At 40.1% G+C, this 18,502-nt stretch overlaps 1 protein-coding gene across 4 annotated transcripts in view; it reads left to right on the plus strand.

Annotated features, from left to right (window-relative positions):
- large2 (LARGE xylosyl- and glucuronyltransferase 2) overlaps positions 1 to 18,502 on the plus strand; it is a 133,759-nt gene that overhangs the window by 81,783 nt on the left and 33,474 nt on the right. For 3 of the 4 annotated variants that reach the window (XM_049596542.1, XM_049596560.1, XM_049596551.1), the window contains one exon: positions 15,982 to 16,183. In XM_049596542.1, coding sequence (XP_049452499.1) covers positions 16,084 to 16,183 — 100 coding nt within the window. In that variant the 5' untranslated portion in view covers positions 15,982 to 16,083. Of the gene's footprint in view, positions 1 to 12; positions 144 to 15,981; positions 16,184 to 18,502 lie in introns of those variants that run through there. The other variant, XM_049596566.1, reaches the window with a different exon arrangement.

Raw genomic sequence — 18,502 nt, forward strand, 5'->3', positions numbered from 1 at the left:
TCAGAAGGGTTTTGTTTGGCATGTTTGTGCATCGTCATTCTGTTCATTCAGTTTAATTTAAGACACTGCAGAATTGAACATCAATCAAGGGGCATTGGATGACTGTTAAAAGGTGTTGAAGACATATTTGTCTCTGTGTGTATGTGAGTATAAAGGAGAAGGAGGTGCGTAGCTATCTTCCATTCAGTGCTGTGAGCAGAGCTTTTGTAGTGCAGATTGTTCTTTCAGCTTCTCTTCTCGTCTGGTTTCTGTCTTTTGATTCATCAAAGCTTTTTTCATCTCTCAAGCGACCGCTGACTTTTATTTATCTGTTTGCCTTTGAGATGTTATTACAAGGCATCGTTACACCTGCCTGCTTCGATGTGCTGGAGGAGATGGCGGTTTTCTTGATGTGTGTAGTGATGTCTTACAAGCAGACATGCTGTTTTACCTCACCTCCTGTGGTTTCTGTCCGCATCGATAGTTTGGGTCTCATTTGTCAAGGTTTTAAGATATTTGTCTTCCATTTGTCCATTGAAGCAAGAGTTAATGTTGATCGTTGAGCAGCACAAATTAAATTATATTGACCTGCATTAGACTGGGGGTTGTGGGGGGAGTTTCAAAGTTAGTTAAAGGGATAGATGGTTGATTTTCAGCCAGCTTTGTATCATAACAATGTAGGTAGTATGTAGAAATGGACTATGGTAAACTTTCCTCCATCTAACCAGCCCCAGATCTCACTGCTCATCTCACAGCTCAAATCTTCTCTGGCTCTAAGGCTGTAGCTTGAACTACAGATTTTACCTCTGCATTTTCATATGCCCATCACCACTGAACAAAGCGTATAGAAACAGATCAAGAGAGAGAGACCTGCACCTCTTTCTCTCTAACAAAGATCAAAGGCAGATCAAACAGTAAAACTAGTAGGGGTGGGGGGAAAAATCCATACAGCACAGTATCGCGATATTTTTGGATGGCAATATTGTATCATTACACAGTGCCAAATGATAAAATCAATTGCAGTCCACTAGTCCACAGTCCATTTTGCTGCTGTGGGAGAAAAAAAAAAAGAAGACTGAGGTGAGATAAACAAACTGAAACTTTATCTGATTAGATAAAACCGATGTTGATGAAGTTTTTCTTTGGGGACATAATTTACAGTTAAAAAAGGGTAAGAAATTGCAATATATTGCAAAATATTTTATCGTGACTTAAGTATCATAATAATATCATATCATGGATCCTCTGGTGATTCCGCTCCTAAAAACTAGGCAGTGCTGATCAAAAAAAAAAAAAAAACGTAGGTTCTGCCTCTCTCTTGCCTATTTCTCACCTAAAATGTCATCAAAAACATATTTTAGTGCACTGTTTGGCTGTAATTTGAAAATTTGTGAGCAGCAAGCGAGCACCATACTGTTTCAAGTATTGATATTAAAAGTATTAAAAGCAGAGGCTGAAAATACAGAAAACTAAAGGTAAATGTAAGCAGTGGAGATCAAACATAAACCTCTGTGTTACTGCATTGCCTATTTCACGCTGGAAATGTTTTCAGAAACATATTTTATCTAACTGTTCAACTGTAATATGAGATACCAGCCGATGTGAATGCCACAGTCCTTTTCTCTGTATTCTCTGGTCATGTTGATAGACTATAAAAATAATGGATGTTGCTGCTCTGATGTCACCACTTGGTTTTTGGACTCCCATTTTGAAGCCTCAAGTTTGGCATCTTGGCCGTTGCCATCTTGGATTTTTGGAGCCGGAAGTGACCATAATTGGCCAGGAGGGCGGAGTTGTGAGGAAGTGAGGGGTGGATCTGACTAAGAGGGTGGGGACACTGTCGACAGACGGCTTGTCACTCAAAGTGGCTTGTGTAATTGGACTTTAGACGTAAATAAAATGTAATTGCTGAGTTATTTTAAGATTCACCCCCTTTTTTGTACCAGTCTGTGTACATGTTGATTTCTGCTGTAAAATTGGGCATTTTGACATGGGGGTCTATTGGATTGACTGGCTTCTGTGCCCAGCCTTGAGTGGCCATTAGAGGAACTGCAATTTAGCACTATCCTGTTGGCTTGATTTTTGCTATATATTTTTTTTCTATATGACCAAGCAGAGGTTGCTGCTTGGTCATATAGAATCAATTTCAAAAGTATTTGCATCTTTTAACTGCATAGACAGACCAGTTTCATGAAAAGACCATCTTTCCAGCAGTAAACTACTTCTCTAACTCAAAACCTCTCCACTGCATATACCACTATATTTCCAGCACACTGTTTTCCAAAATATGGCAAAACATGCAGCTTCCAAAATCAGAAGTTCAAAAGTTAGATTGAAAAGTTTATTAAGATTGAACAGCCATATTTTAAGTTTACAATTGATGAGTTTTTAATACAAAAATATTAATACTACCTTAGAACAGTCTGAATGGCAATGATATCTGAAGATTACAGCTTAATTATTAACAAACATCATGTCCTTGTCTGAAGAAAAAATGGAGCAAAAAAGATTTTAAAAGTGCTCTAATTATGTTTAGTTTCATTAATCTTGCTTTACTGGATTGGCAGCTTGCATCTTTATGTCTCTTTTTGTACTGCTTATAGAAATATTATTTAATAAGCTTCTTAAATCAGTCTTACTGCTGTAAGGATCTATAATGAGCAGCATTACACTGAATATAAAATGCCATAACCCAGAATGCTTAATGCTTATATGTAGAGTTATCAAGATGCCAATAACAAATTAGCATGTTAAAAACAGAATTTGCAGAATCCCCACAATAACAGTAGCAGCAGCAGTTATAATGTAAAACCCAGTGTGGTGTACAGTGTGTAAAATGAGAAACGTGGTCCAGTTCATCTGTGGGAAAGACAAAGAGACAAAGGCAGAAGGAGAAAGCGGTGTATCATTGTGAATTCCTGCCCGTGTCTGTGGGACTGCTGGGAAATGAAATGAAAAGGTCATCCCCGGTCACAAACCCACTAATCCCACATCAGCTTACTCTGATAAATCACAAAGAAATACACGCGACTTTACAGAGCAGGCCAGTGTCCCGACAGTACAGCAGATTAAGTCGAGCACGCCTCTGTGACCTAAAGGAATCAAATTAAAATCAGAAGAGGAGGATGAACCTTACAGTCGACCTAATACGGCAACTCACTACTGTCAGACAACACAAAAAATATATATAACAAGCGAGGACAGGAAGTCTTGAAAGAGGAAGAAATGATGAGCTATATTTGACTTGTGAATCTCTATGATGAAATATGTATGTTCTGTTTACTAGCGGGATTAACCTGCTAGGAGGCCTGAGGAAAACTGTCTGTGTAATGTGTACAGTTTTTCTTTGCTTTCTCTGCTTTTCCAGATTTTATTGTGGTAATTTTTATTCGACACTCATGAATTAAGCAATATGCAGTAGTGCTGTGAAGTTTGAGCGATGTGTAGCCTCTGTTTACCCAGATCAGGACTTCTAAATACATCAAACGTACATGTGTAGATATTGAGGGGGAGTAAAGCAATTCATGCTTCATTATCCTTCCAAAATATTTAGTTGTTTCTCAATAAACTAAAATCTACCAACGTGTACAGATGCTGTATCATGACATCAGCAGAAATGAGAAGTGACCTGGAGACCAGGTCTTGGAGTATTAAAGTCATCATAAAAAAAAACAATTATTAACTCTAACATTGTGTTCACACCAAACGGGATGCCAATTTTCGCACCCCGTTACTTGCACGAGTTTGAATGCTATTGGTGTATGTCCCCCGTGGCATCTCAATGCTGATTGGCTCTCATGGCATGTATTGGTCGCTTGGGTTCAGATTTTTCAACTCTGGTGAATAAGTGTATGATGTGAAATCACACTACTCGCTTTATTTGCGTATTTTACATCATTCATGTCGTGTCCATCACGCTGCCCGGCAAGAATTTGCATGTAGTTGCGTCTTTACATTGACTTTATATGTAATTCACTTTCTCGGTGTGAACACGACATATATAACAATTTACATTTTACAAAGGTGTTAAGTTACGCATATTTAAGGGTGTGGCAACTACATTAACAAGTTGTCTGCAAGGTGTCTCCACAGTGTATTGGTGCTTCTCAAAGCCAAGTCAAGGATGGTTCCTTGGTAGGACGGGTCCTTTCAAGGGTCCTACAGAGGCTAGGCAAGACTCCTACCTAGCATTCGGTGAACACACATTGGAACAGGCAAGTGAGTGCCCAGGTGTGTGTCACTGAAAAGGCCCCGCCTTTAATTCTGGCAAATGGTGCACAAAGAATTGTGGGTACTTCATGTCTGCTGAGGATACACACATGCATCCTTGAAAATTCTCTGAAGGAAAGACTTGGTGTTCGGTAGAATTCAAAAGATCATTGACATTGGAACGGTCCTTTGGTGGAAATTGATGATGTAGCCTCCTTGAACTTCAAAAGTTTAAGGATCCTTCCTTGACTCTGAGAAGCACCATGAGAGTCAGCTTCACCAGTTGCCCCTCCACAGCTCCACCCCCTTATCCAGATATGGCCACTACTGGCAGCAATTGGTGCATTGCTGACCTCAAAATGGCAGCACACAAACCAGTGGATGACATTGCAGTAGCTACGTCCATTATTTTATGCAGTCTATGATGAAGAGGAGTGATGTTCATGGAATTTTTGAAAACAACCTAGATGGCTGCAGCTAACATGGACCTTTCTGAACAAGTACTGTTTTCAAATTCTGATGGCGAAACAGCAAAACTTTTTCACAGACATATTAATTCTCCACCATCACAGCTGCACCCTGTAGTCTGTTCAGATTTTTCCGTTGTTCAGTGATGCGTCATATTTTGTTTCACTGATGGGTTTTAGGCCTGTTCAATCACGTCTAGAGGCATTTTGGTCTAATTCATTGATAACACCGCTTGGAAAAAGAGAGTGAACTGAGAGTTTCCAGACTGACTAGCATTTACAATTTGGTCTGATGCTTAAAACTAGATTTTGACGCAGACAGCACCTGATTCCTTGTGATGTTAGCTGGTACTTTGAAATTGATACTCTGAAATTTATCTTGGGAATATGCAGCACTACAGCAATTACTTAGAACGATGATTCATTGTTGACCTTGGGAAGAGTAGTTTGACAAATACAAACATGAGATCGGCTAACTAGATTTTTCCAGAGCTTTCATCTTCATCTCTCAGTAGTTTATTAAATGTTTCTATTTCAGTCAACAATGATGCTTTCAAGATCTTCGCTTTTGCTCATTTTCAGTTATATCTAATTTCCCTTTTGTGATACATGTAAAACAATATCAAAATAACATTTTGTTTTTTGCACCCAAAGCTCTGCTTTTGATTTTGTCTTAGATTTCATCACTTTGTGTTTCCCATTTTTTAAATATTTACATTTGTGCCTCATTTTGGTGTTTGTTTAAAGAAGCTGTTTCAGTTTTGGCATTATGTGTTGATAGTGTGTCTCCTCTCTTGCACTGAGAGCTGTAATCGAGACAGTATTGTCCAAAGGAGTCGTCCGTTTTCATGATGCAGGACGGAAGAAAAGGTATGTTCCTCCCAAAGAGCTGCTGCAGTGCTATGATGCTGGTCTGGGGGAAAGAAGAGCAGCAGCAGGCCTTTGATGAGAGCAGAGTCATGAGGCGGAGGGTGAGGAGGGAAAAATAGGGCAGGAAGATGCTGAAACATGATAAACAGCAACGCCGGAGGGTAGAAGATGAAGAACAGCCATTCTTTAGAATCTGCAAAGGCAGTTTTCCACACATTGGACACTGAGTTTTGACTCCATCAGTACACAGAAATCCTGTAGATGGCGATGATAAACAAAACAGGGGAGCAGGATTTTCATTTGAAGATGAAACTGATGAGAGAGAAGGATCCTGAAGTTGAAAGTTCGGGTCGCTCTGAACAGAGTGCTTAGTCATTGTTATCTTTAGTTGCTGTCTTCCTGATTGAACAAGATTTCCCACCAGACCTGAGCCAAGTAGATAATCACTAATTTCTGTACAGTATGCCCTAGTAGTCATGATGACATCCAGTCATGAAGTTTAATTGTTACTGAAGTCAGTCCAGCAGGTCACAGCTGTGTTCTGGAGTCATGGAGATTGTTAAGAATAAAGTGGGACTTAATAAGAAAACATTTAACAGTCTGTGGACCTCAGGTCAGGTGGATTTATCCTGGTAGTGAAATGTTGGACAATATTATAACATATTTGTCACATCAGGACAAACTGAGCAAGTCAGTATAGATTTATGTGACGGTTGATTGCTGGTTGATTTTTCAGATTGTTGTGTTTTGTTAGTGTATGGGTATGTTATCTGTGTATGGTATTGGTTAAAAATGTTGGGCAAGTTACTCTTAAAATGTAATACATTATATATTACTAGTTACCTTCATTTGAAAGCAGTAAGTTACTTTACAGTATTACTGTCTATGTAGAGATGTTACTTATTACACTACTTTTGCATTACTTTGACCAAAGTGACCTCAGAGGAACTAATGTTGATTTTAAATGGATGAGGGTCATGTTGTTTCACAGCAGGTAATCAAAGCACAGAAGCTCCAGTTTATTACAGTTCATTTCAAATCCAGTGCTGCACAGGTCTGACGCATTCATGCATTCACATACAGTGGTTACCACTTTGTATTAAAGTCCCCTGCTTATATTAATAATAGTGGAGGATCAAAGTCTGATAACTATGAGATATGGATAAATATTTGTGGATCTATGATATAAAACAAAATAAACACATGTTGAGAATAGCAAGTCAAACAGAATGGCGTGCGATTAAGTCACGTTGACAAGGTCAAATGAATACACAAGAGCTGGATGAACCACCTGCCGGGTTCTGATGTGTCAGTCTGCTCCAGCAGCACTAGAGAGAGAGTTGTGCATAAGAAAGGGACTGTGTGCCGCTGTTGCTATGCAGTTGTAGGGGATGTGAATGGAAAAACGTCCAACATCTAGTACACTTACATAGTATACTTATCCCCGCTGCTTTCTAGCAGCCATAGGACACAAAAGCAGAACAGGATACATTGTAGACATTACAGGTGTATCAATGGAAACTCATTGAACATGATAACGCATAGTCCCAGATCTGCCGATCACTAGCACCTTTCTAGGCCTGTAAAAAGGGTATAATGAAATGACAGCCCACAACCTTCAGGGGATATGTTTACTGGTGGCGGAAGTGGAGGGGTGTGGATAAATGAAAAATAAAAACAATTAACAGTTTATTTCGGGTGGTAACACGTTATATGACGATGTAAATGTGATAAAATTACCCGAAATCCTGCTGGTAATGCATTATATTACTTCATTACTGCTAAAACACAATATATAACTGTAACGGGTTACTTTTGTAAATCTAAAATGTAGACAGGAATTAGTCTGTCTATAAACTGCTGTTCTGTCTACCTGAAAAACATGTTTCAGCTTTTCCGAAAGCCTCCAGGTTCTCTGTGGAGGACGATGAGCTGTGTGAAACAAACATTATAGGATAAAAAAAAAAAAACCCTTAATGTGATGCCTTCCTGCTGGGCATGAAAACCGCTTAATATATATGATGAGAAGCTGGGAGGGATAATTAGATTACTGTAGTATATTAACACTGAGTGTTAAGGCAGCGGCATGTTGTATGAGTTTGTTTACAGCTTTGTTATTTCAGACACAAAACAGGATCAGCTTTAAAGTCAGCGAGATGTAAAGCTGTGTGTGTTCTGTCAGGACAGAATGACAGACACACATTCTTATTTCTCACACATACTTATTTCTGTGTGTGTGTGTGTGTGTGTGTGTGTGTGTGTATGTGTGCGCGCGCTTGGGTCAGTAAGGTCGACAGAGTGAGTGGAGTTGATTACCCATCTCCACTCTTATCTCCATCCTCCTCTAACGCAGGAAGCGCCTGCTGATTATTCTCTTAATCAGGGCTATCTCCTATGCGATTAGCTCGGTGCTAAAAAGCCCTTCAGTTTGAATGGGGACATAGCCGCTGGACCAAAGCACTTCTTTCAGCTGGTAATTGCATTATCATATGTTCCCCCTGCAGCCTTGACTGACAGGATTCACTATGGGGAAAGACTCCCTGCGGGTACAATCCCATGATTCAAAGAAATTATTTGTTTATCAGGAGGTTTCTCTCACTTTGTCTCTTAAGCATCAATCTGTTAAAGCTTATTCAGTGTTTCCCACAGAATGAGAAATCATGTGTGGCGTGGCAGTAGCTGATGGGGGAGTGTGTGTGTGTGTGTGTGTGTATGTCTGATGTCAAAATATACAAAGTCTGGGGCTGTTATGTAGATAATGAATTGGGGAAGATGTTCTAGATCACTGATTCCCAACCCACGAGTCGTGACACCACAGCAGGAGTGTGAGCTCCTGGCCAAGGACAGTCAGTCCACCCCACACTCAGTGTTGTGTCTAACCAACTTTCCATTGTGTTTTTTTTTTGTTTCTTGCCCGTGTCTTTATGTATCAGTTTGTGTTCCCCTTTCTGAATTTGGAATTTTTTGCTGGTCCGTCAATGGTGGATCGCTTCATGAGTTCATTCTTTTTTCAGCAATTGTGGAGTTTTAAGTTGCAGGGTAGATAATTGATCAGTTGGTCCAATCAGTGCTGATCACATCAGATCAATGGATGAGAGGAGCAGCTGCTGCAGGGGAACTTTTAGACCCAGTGCAGTGAATGGTTATGCTTCACTCTCAATTTGCCTGACTTTCTACTGCTCTGTCTGTGCCAAGAGAACACTCTGTGCTGTGAGAGTGTGTTGCAGATAAGAACTGAATGTTATATATATTCCACTAGCGCTCCTAAAAAGAGCCCAGCTCCAAAATAGAATATCAAAATGTGGCGGCAGATGTTTTAATTGTGGTGGGCCACCACAAGTACCATATGTTAGCTTGGGGAAATGAATCACCAACGTAAATTATAACTCCAGCATTGGGTCAAAACAACCTGTTATCATGACTTTGGTAACCAAATAGTTTTCTACCCAAGAGTACTGGGTAACATTAACCCAGTATTTCATCAGTGTAGATTTTTTTGAATCATTTCACTCTACAAAGGAGGATAAGGGCCATGTTAAAAGAAAAAGATCTTAGATTTCGAGAATAAAATTGTAAATCTACAAAGATAAAGTCATAAAACTGTGGGTGAGAATAAAGCTGAAATATTACGAGATTAAACTTGTAATATTAGGAGAAAAAAAAAATCACAGATGTAATAATATTACCTGAAATCCTGTTGGTAACACGTTATATTACTTTGGTACTGCTAAAATGTACACACTTTGTTGCTTTTTTACACCATGTTACCCGACTTTCCGGTCTTATTATGTGACTTTTTTTTCTCCCACAATTACGACTTCATTCTTTTTATATTACGACTTTATTCTCGTAGTTTTACGACTTTGGTCTTGTAATTTTAGATTTTTTTCTTTAACACGACCCTAAACCGCCTTCATATCACTCTGAGACAAAGTAAATAAACATATTCCCCAAAATGTTGAACTATTTCTTTAAACCAGTGAGTTAACTGGAGCACAGTTGAGTTTTACACATTTGTAGCCATGTTAACTGTTCAGACTGGTCAGAGAGAAACTATTGAGTAGAGTGTCTTGGAATTTTGTCCAAATATCCATGTTTCCATGACAGTGAACCCTAATGAGTCTGGTTGTCTTTTAACTCAGTCCTTGTCGTTATGCAGTAAATGTTTACCATTACACAGCTCAGTGGATTTCAGAGCCAAATTCACTCTCAGAATTAGAAGAATGTTCAGAAACGGTGTGAGCGCTTACTTTCTGTAGCGGGTGTGTTGTAGTTTCATTTACAGCCATTAGACAGAGTTATTTGTTGTGCCTCCACCTCGGTGCCACCCACACAGCCCCTGCCGTCCCTCCAGTGCTGTTCTCAGCGCTGATTAGATGACCGAGAAGGCTGCAGACCGCCGCAGTCCTCCGGCGCTTCCCCCTCACATCGCCGGCCGAGTCTTTTGTTTTTACGGCTACAATTAGAGCCCAGACGTGTAAGCATTTTGTGCAGCTCCTGCAGAATCAACAAAAGCTGCCTATTAAACTCCTCTTTAGTGGCGCTGTCCCTCACTTTTATATCCTCGCTGGGTTTATGAGTGTTAGAGGCTGAAAGGCCAATACACCCCCACATCCCACAGCTCAGCCTGGACCTTATTTACTCTCTCTTTTCTCTGTTCTGTCTCCTTGTGCAGTTTCATCTCCTCTCTGTTTCCTAAATCTTCCTTTATTCTCTTTGATTCTCTTAACTTTGCAGCCTCCGCATCTTTCCTTTCCTTATCTCCTCGTCTTTCACCATCTTTTCTGTTTTCTTTCATTTAACCTCTCATCTGTATTTGGCCTTTTCTTTCTTTCTTTCTTTCTTTCTTTCTTTTTTGCCTCTCCTCATCTGTATTTTTGTGTCTTTTCTTTATCCCCCCTCTCCCATGCTTTATAACCTCATCTTATCCTTTTCTGTTATTTTCTTTTCCTCTCCTCTCCTCTCCTCTCCTCTCCTCTCCTCTCCTCTCCTCTCTGCTCCTGCTCCTCATCCTCTCTCTGTGTTCTTTCCATCTCTTCTCTCCTTCCTTTTCCTCCCATCTCAGCACCTTTCATTGCTCTTAACGACATACAGCGCATACATCAACCTCACTAATTAACTCATAAATCATCTCCATGTACTTGGAAAGTTTAGAGCTCTGGCAGAGTGTTTGAGCGGATTCCTGTACTCATTTTGATCCACATTTACAGCAGATAATCACAGTATTTTTAACTAGAAATTACATTTAATCTTGTAAATCTTCTGCAAAGTGTCAGTTGTCTGTTGTTTTCTTCTCCTTCCAATCTTCTGATCATAATGCAGAATAAATAAATGTTTCCTACCACAATACTAGTTATCATCTGTTTCCTTTAAGTCTAAAAGTTCATTTCACATTGTTATTCTTAGTGTCTGACAACCCTTTGGAATGGATCCCTACAGGGACAGGCCCTTTTGTTAAAGAGTAAGATCCTTTTTTCTTGACCAGAAACACCCCTGAAATTGCTATAGCCAAAGCCATTAGACTCAATTTCAATAAACAGGAATTCTATTCTGGTAAAATACACTCCATTCAAAGTAAACGGAAACAAAATAAAACTAAGAAATAAACATCTTGGTTTGTCTCTCTACTGTTCCAAAAATCAGCAGCTCTGGTTGTAATAAACCCTTAATTTGCCCAGATATCAGCTCTGTGATAGTCTGGTGACCCGTCCAGGGAGTACCCCGCCTCTTGCCCAATGACAGCTGGGATAGGCTCCAGCCCCCCAGCGAATGCTAACAGGGTAAGCAGTTACAGAAAATTAATGAATGGATCCCCCAGATCGATGTAAAAATATGCTGGCTCTATACATGCTAAAATTAATGTTAATTTCAAGTCAGTTCAAGTACAACTATGGATTTGGGGATAGCAATTTCAGGGCTGTTTCTGGTTAAATAAAAAGGATTTTATTGGTTGTGGTGGTTACATTGCAGCCTGTCACTGCTGCGGGCTGCAGCACTTTGACTCAATAGTGGACCAGTTTCAAAAATTGCTGTTTTTCATTTGTCACTTAATAGGATCCAGGTAAAAAAAAATGTAGTACTCTTTAAGATGCATGAAACCAGCAAATTTTTCTGCTTAAAAAAAAACAACTATCAAACAGTTTTTGATAATCACTATAGTTGCCAATTAGTTTTCTGTTGATCAACTAATTGTTGACTATCTCAATCTGCACACATCATGTGATATGTTTGAAAGCACCAGAACAGCTGCTACACAGAGTTTGATAAGATACTGTTTTGCCAGAGACTTTTGTCTGAGCTAATGTGTACAGGAGCAAAAATCCCAACTCATGGTGCATCATTTTCTGCAGCTTTTAACTGCATGTCATGTTCTATGAGTGAAGGGACAACAGAGCACTGTGTTGTCTTTGCTTACTGTTGGTAATACTGTTAAGAGCACAGATTGTTTCTGTGAAATATTTCCGCACTGAGCTCCAGAGCTGTGCAGATGATTGCAGATGATTACAGATTATCAGATCCTCATGTTGAACTGCCAGATGTGTAATTGACTTTTTTCTGGCTTCAACATTTTCCACCGTTGTTCAAAAACCATAGAAGCAGAAATGTAGCGGCAGAGACCAATTTTAATGCAACAAAAACAAAAATTGTTTAAACCAAAGAACGTGGCCACAAACATGCACATACAGAGAAGGGCTGAAAGCACATACGGAAAGCAAAAGCATACAAACGAGACTAAAAGCCTCAATAATATGTCTGCAAAGGCAGTGCCCACAAGACCCTGAAAGCTTAGCTGTTCTTAGATCAGCATCACCAGTAGTGAGCATAAAAGAGTAGTGTTTTTCCTGAGATTGGCATTAGAGAAAAGAACATCAGGTCTTAGGGCAGCATGGTGGTGAAGTGGTTAGCACTGTTACTTTACAGCCAGAGGATGAGTGGTTTGAAAGTGGGGTGGGGAGCCCTTCTGTGCAGAATATGCATTTTCTCCCGTGGCAGTGTGGGCTTTCTCTGGGTTCTCCGGCTTCCTCCCACAGTCCAGAGACATGCAGGTTAGGTTAGTTGGTGGCTCTAAATTGGTGAACGTGAAAGTGAATGGTTGTCTGTCTCTATGTGTCAGCCCTGTTACAGTCTGGCGACCTGTCCAGGGTGTACCCTGCCTCTCGTCCAATGTCAGCTCGGAAAATTTTACATCAATCTTAACATTACAGTTTGGTACCTCTTCTGTATGACATGTTGTCCTGTAGAGGGAGGCCAGTGAGTCACCACAATAGCTGAGGATTATCCTTTGAGGACCATGAATATTTACAACAGATTTCATCCTGCAGATACGTATACGTATGTCCCCAGAGTTACTTTATTAGTCCATCAAACATCACAGATGGTGATGATGGAACCAGATCTCAGATTGATGTATTTCAGCTGTTGTTTGTTGAAGGGCAATCAGAGGTCCCTTGTAGGTACTGCAGTGGAGGCTTGTGTGTGTTTCCTGTGTTTTAACATGAGGCTGATTCAGCTGCCGAGGACTGAAAAGAGCCGCAATGGCAGAACGACCTGACAGAGACATATGGAGCAGGACCATGTCCTCAGTGTAAACACAGTGCTGGATCATCGTTAAGAAGATCCACACAAACATTTATCCTGCAGTCTATGACTGATTTGTTTTGTGTTTTTAAGAATCGGTAAAACAAACTCTTTAAAGTCACCAGCTGTTTTATGTTCTTTGTTGTGTCTGAGTTGCCACCTCTCACCTCTCTGCTGTTTCATCCTGTCTTTGAAATGTTTTGTTGGATATGTTTTATACAAACCCTGAAGGTCGACTGTGTTTTGACTCTTCCTTGTCTTGCTGTTATCCTCTCTTTACTGTGTCCTCCAAACTGCTGTCAGAATAATTCACACATTCTTCAGTTTATGAAGTACTTCTACTACTACTACTACTACTACTACTACTTCAAAAAAACACAGATCCCTGTGCACACGGTCATGCTCAGGAACATTAGGTAGGTAGGGTAAGTAGATGAAACTGTGAAGATTTTTAGATAGATAGATAGATAGATAGATAGATGGATGGATGGATGGATGTATGTGTGTATATGTATATGTGTGTGTGTGTGTGTGTGTGTGTAAGGACATGAGAGATGTCCTATTTAAGTAAATGACATCCATTTCTGATGATCTCTTTTTTGCTGGACGACTCTGAAAAACTTGCCTTGTGCTTCAGGGAGGGAACATTTTTTGTTGGAGATTTTATTTGCCGAAGTAAGGAGAGAGGGCAGAGTTTTTAAGACTGAGCTGTAACATAACCTGTAATTACACAATCATTAATCTCAAATACATAACATGTTTAAAAACAAGCAAAACTATATTTATATAGCATTTCATTCCAGGTGGAAGCACAAAGTGCTGCACAAAGAGAGCCAATATAACACGAGTAAAACCAACAAAATACAATAGATAAACCAGAAAACGTAAAATAATAAAACCAGTGAGTAAAATATAAAATAAAAGTTCAGTCAGGACCACTGTAGTCAAAGAAAACTTTATTTCCATTTCAGTATTATATTTGGCAGTATGGCTCTGTTCTGGGGCCTCTCTGCCTTTCCTTGGGCCTACACAGAAAGTCAGAGAGAGCAGTTTCAGCAGGACATTATTAGTGTTGGGATGTTTTTGTTAAATCTCTGATCAGGTTGCAGTTTGGTGAATCATTAATCCTGAATATCTATCAGAAATGTGGTTTCTCTCTGCTGCTGTATTCTGAAGAGAGCCAGCGCTGTATTTACTCAAAAAGCCGACAGAAACAAGTGAAACGTGTAAACTCTGTGTGGATTCAGCTTAAAGTTCCCTTCTTACAGCTGTAAACTCACACTCTGCTGTTTCCTGTTGGTTTTGTTTCCTTCAGGCTTCTGTCTAATTAAAGTGGGATTAATGAATCACATTGTAAAACAAAGGCAGACCTCCCGCTCTAATCAGGCTCAGCACACAGAGGGAGGCCGCCTCAGACAGAGATGGACTGACGGTGGGAGGGTTTAGAGAGCTGCTACAGCTTGTTCTGGCTTTTCTCCTTTCAGATTTTCCATGTTTAAATGTTACAAATGTGACACTTATTGACTCCCTCTCTCAGCTCAGTTCAGCCTCATTAGACTGAAACAATTTAGGATCATTTGATGTCCTCTGCGCAGTGACATGGCTGCCAGCCTGAAGCTGAGGGGTGTGTGTGTTTTAAACAGCATCTGTACATCATTACATCCTCACTAGTTACAAACTAAACTGCATTTTTTTTTATTAGGAAATTGTCATTTATTTGATTACTTTTTTTGTTTTTGTTTTTTAATACACAGACAGAAATCAAATACCATCTCTATCGGACCGATCAACAAACTGCAGTGTTTTAGCTTAACCTTAACTTTCTAATATGTTTAATGTGCATTGAAATACTCCATTAGAAATATATGTCTACTATGGTATTTTGTTGAGAATTATTTATCATTGTTCCTTATATGGTGGTTAAAGCTGCATTGCTCCATATTTGTCCACCAGGGGGCGAAAAACTCAGCCCAAACAACCCAACAGGCTAACACCACTGTTGTACATCGATCAGCTGAAACATTAAAACCACTGGTGGTTGAAGTCCGTCACATTAATCATCTTGTTACAGTGCAGTGTTCTAATGGTAAACTATTGGTCCTGACACTCATATGGATGCCACTTGACGCGTTCAACCCAAATACCATTCCAGACCAAGTGCTTCTCCTCATGGCAACAGCACTCCCCGATGGCATGGTGCATTCTCCCTCACCAGGAGTATGCACCATGCCACACTGCAAAAACTGCTCAGAAACGGTCTGAGGAATGTGACCAAGAGGTCAAGGCGTCGACCTGGCCTCCAAATTCCCCAGACCGAAATCTGATCAAGCGTCTGTGGGATGTGCTGGTACCCCATCTCACAACCAAAGGATCCACCACCAATGCCCCAGTGCCAGACACCACAGGACATCAGAGGTCCTGAGTCCATGCCTTGGTACGGAGCCAAGTTCAATCCAAGAAAGCCCCACTGTGGATTGGGGGTAACTTTGGGGAACTTGCACGTTCATGAATGCATGACTAGATTGGGGTCTGGGGAATTTGAAAGGCCAGGTCGACGCTTTGAGCTCTGTGTCACATTCCTCTGGTCATTCCTGGGCAGTGCAACAATGTTTGGGTGGGTGGTGTGTGTCAAGTGCCATCCACCTGAATACCAGGACCCAAGATTTCCCAGCAGTACATTGGATTGTATCAAAATGATCAATGTTTGGTCAATTTATATTGAAAACAGGTCAAGTGTTCACTTAAAAAACTAAAAATAATACTTATACAGTTTAATGAGAGACAAACATTTGTTCAGATGTATGTTTTTGTGGTGTAGTGATTCCAGTTGCAGTGGAGTTCAAGCTGTTTTATTGAGTCAATCTTTTTCTCTCTTTAGTTGAAAGGATGCTGCAGGGACTCGACGAGGGACTGAGCCCTACCTGAACCCCCTCCCCCTCCTCTCCCCGACCCTCAGAGCCCTCAGTGCCGCCATCCCATCATGAACCTGCTGTGCCGTGGGCGCCTGAAGCTGCTGGTGGCGTCTCTCACTGCCATCGTCCTGCTCACCTGGCTCTACCTGCTGGCTGGAAACCTGGAGAGTGAGTATGAGCTCATTCAGAGACATATGCGCACATTAAAGGGAAAGATTAGTTCTGCCAGGCATTTCTCATTATTCAGTAGAATCTGAGAAAGCTAACTGTGTAATTTTCATGGAGATTGGGTTTGAAAAGTCAAAAGCTGATTTATAATAAAAGCCTGAAGCTGTGGTTTGGGTCAGATAGAGTCGCAGGAATCCAACCAGTGAAAACAGAAAACATCAATTATCAGACATTTTTTTGCGACTCAGCTCAATTCCTGTTCGATCCGACTATTAAGTTCAATTTTTAAACACACAGAGCTTATTTTCTGTTCAGTTTGATTTTTCATTCTGACATCCCAGGGAGCCACTAAGGCCGCATCAGTGAGCCGCAGTCAGCGCTTTTGTTTGGATCACAGCAGCCAGGGTCAGATCAGAGAGTTTTCTTTGCCACAATGCTGCCATGCTGTCTCCTGGAAGAGCTTTTAGAAAAAACACACACACACACACACACACGCTCAGACAACCCACTCACACTGAACTGAAACATAAAAACCAGCAAGACTTTGAGACAACTTCTTACCAGATAGACACAAAATTGTCTGTGGATGTTCATGTTCTCCAGAGGATGATTTCAGTTTCCTTCTTATTTCTAGCTCCACCATCTGGCGGACAGAGCAGCTGTATGGAGAGCATAATAAGTGAAAATGTTCAATATCACAATTACCAGATGTAATAAAGCATCCAAGCAAACCTTTTAGTGTTCATGGTTTTAATATAATCCTATGCTGAGATTTAGAATTCAGTCTTGGTTTTAGAAACAGCAGTTGGCAAAACATTTTCACTACAAGGTCCATGTAGTAGCTATTCTGGAGCTTTCAGTTGCAGATGTTTGAGATTGAAAGTTCATTTTGTACAATAAATATGTGGACAGTTGCTGATTTCCTACACACAAACAAACAGTGGAAGAGTGGAAGAACTTTACTGAAACAATGTAACATTTAACTAGAGAATCAGAGTGCCAACACATCATCAAGTTACCCAATCAGAACACTTGGATTATTTGTTTCCTTTCAAATGTTTCAAAATGAAATATGAAACAGCTTGTTTCCATCAGCTCTCTTTATAGCATATTATTATATGTACACCGGATGACATTATCAATTATGTTTAGTGATTCTGTTACATTATTGCATTTCAGTGATGCTTACCACCTGAAATGCATTTGTGTTCTTTGATGAATGAATTAGCCTCTTCTGATCCACATGCACCCTGCGGTGTTTTTATAGATGTCTACTATAACTGAGATGGGGTTTACATGCAACATCATTACAGTTAAACATAGGGGAGAGCGGGCACAACCTAACATGGGGTAAACTGTTACACAGACTTTTTAAGTGGCTACACATGGTCAATCCTTTCGTGCTTCTGACCAGTTGACCACAATACAGCCAAACAGTGACCTGAAATTCCACAGAGATTGGACGTGTTTTAGTGGAGTTCAGTGACAAAGAGTGTTTTCAGTCAATTTAAGTAAATTTCTTTGTCATACTATTTTTTTCGATTACTGAGGTGTCTATGTAAGTCACGAATAAAATAGTAAAATTATACATTTTATTTAGGAAATTTAGTGGAGTAAAACTGAAAGTTGAGAGAAACATAAAAACTTAAGTTAAGTACAGATACTCCCAAAAATTACCCAAGCAGTGTGACAACATATTATGACTTTGTTACATTACACCACTGCTGTGGAAAAACTAACTTAAATAAACTCATTGAGCCTTAGTTGTTCCTATTTGACTATTTAAGTTTAATGACAACACCATTATGTTATCGGAGAAGTCTTAGGCACAGCACATGTGTGTGGACAGAGACATGCCAATAACTAAAAGCACAAAACAAGCCCTTCAGCCTGGTACACTGTCTGTCCCATGTCATTAAGACTCTTGAGCATCAACAAGGTCGACATCTTTTCTTTCAGAGGCTAGAGTCTCTCAACATAAAACACGCTAAGGGTGAAGGGCACTGATGCTTCTCTGGTCAACTACATATTAATGCATGTGAAACATACTGATGAGACACAGAATCAAAATTCCTTCACACAGACATGGAGTTTTCACTCAGATCTAATATGTACATAGAAAGCATACCAAAACAGATGGATTTATACCAATTGTCTAGTTCCTGTGCGAAACTGACTGGGTGCCGTAGCCATTCGTTTTTCTTAGACAGCACACACACACACACACACACACACACACACACACACACACATACAGTTCCTGGTCATTAATTTACTATTTGATGTACATGTTAATGTTATCAGTGATTCTTGGATCGC

The sequence above is a fragment of the Epinephelus fuscoguttatus genome, linkage group LG2 (assembly GCF_011397635.1).
Source record: "Epinephelus fuscoguttatus linkage group LG2, E.fuscoguttatus.final_Chr_v1".
Taxonomy (NCBI): Eukaryota; Metazoa; Chordata; class Actinopteri; order Perciformes; family Serranidae; genus Epinephelus; species Epinephelus fuscoguttatus.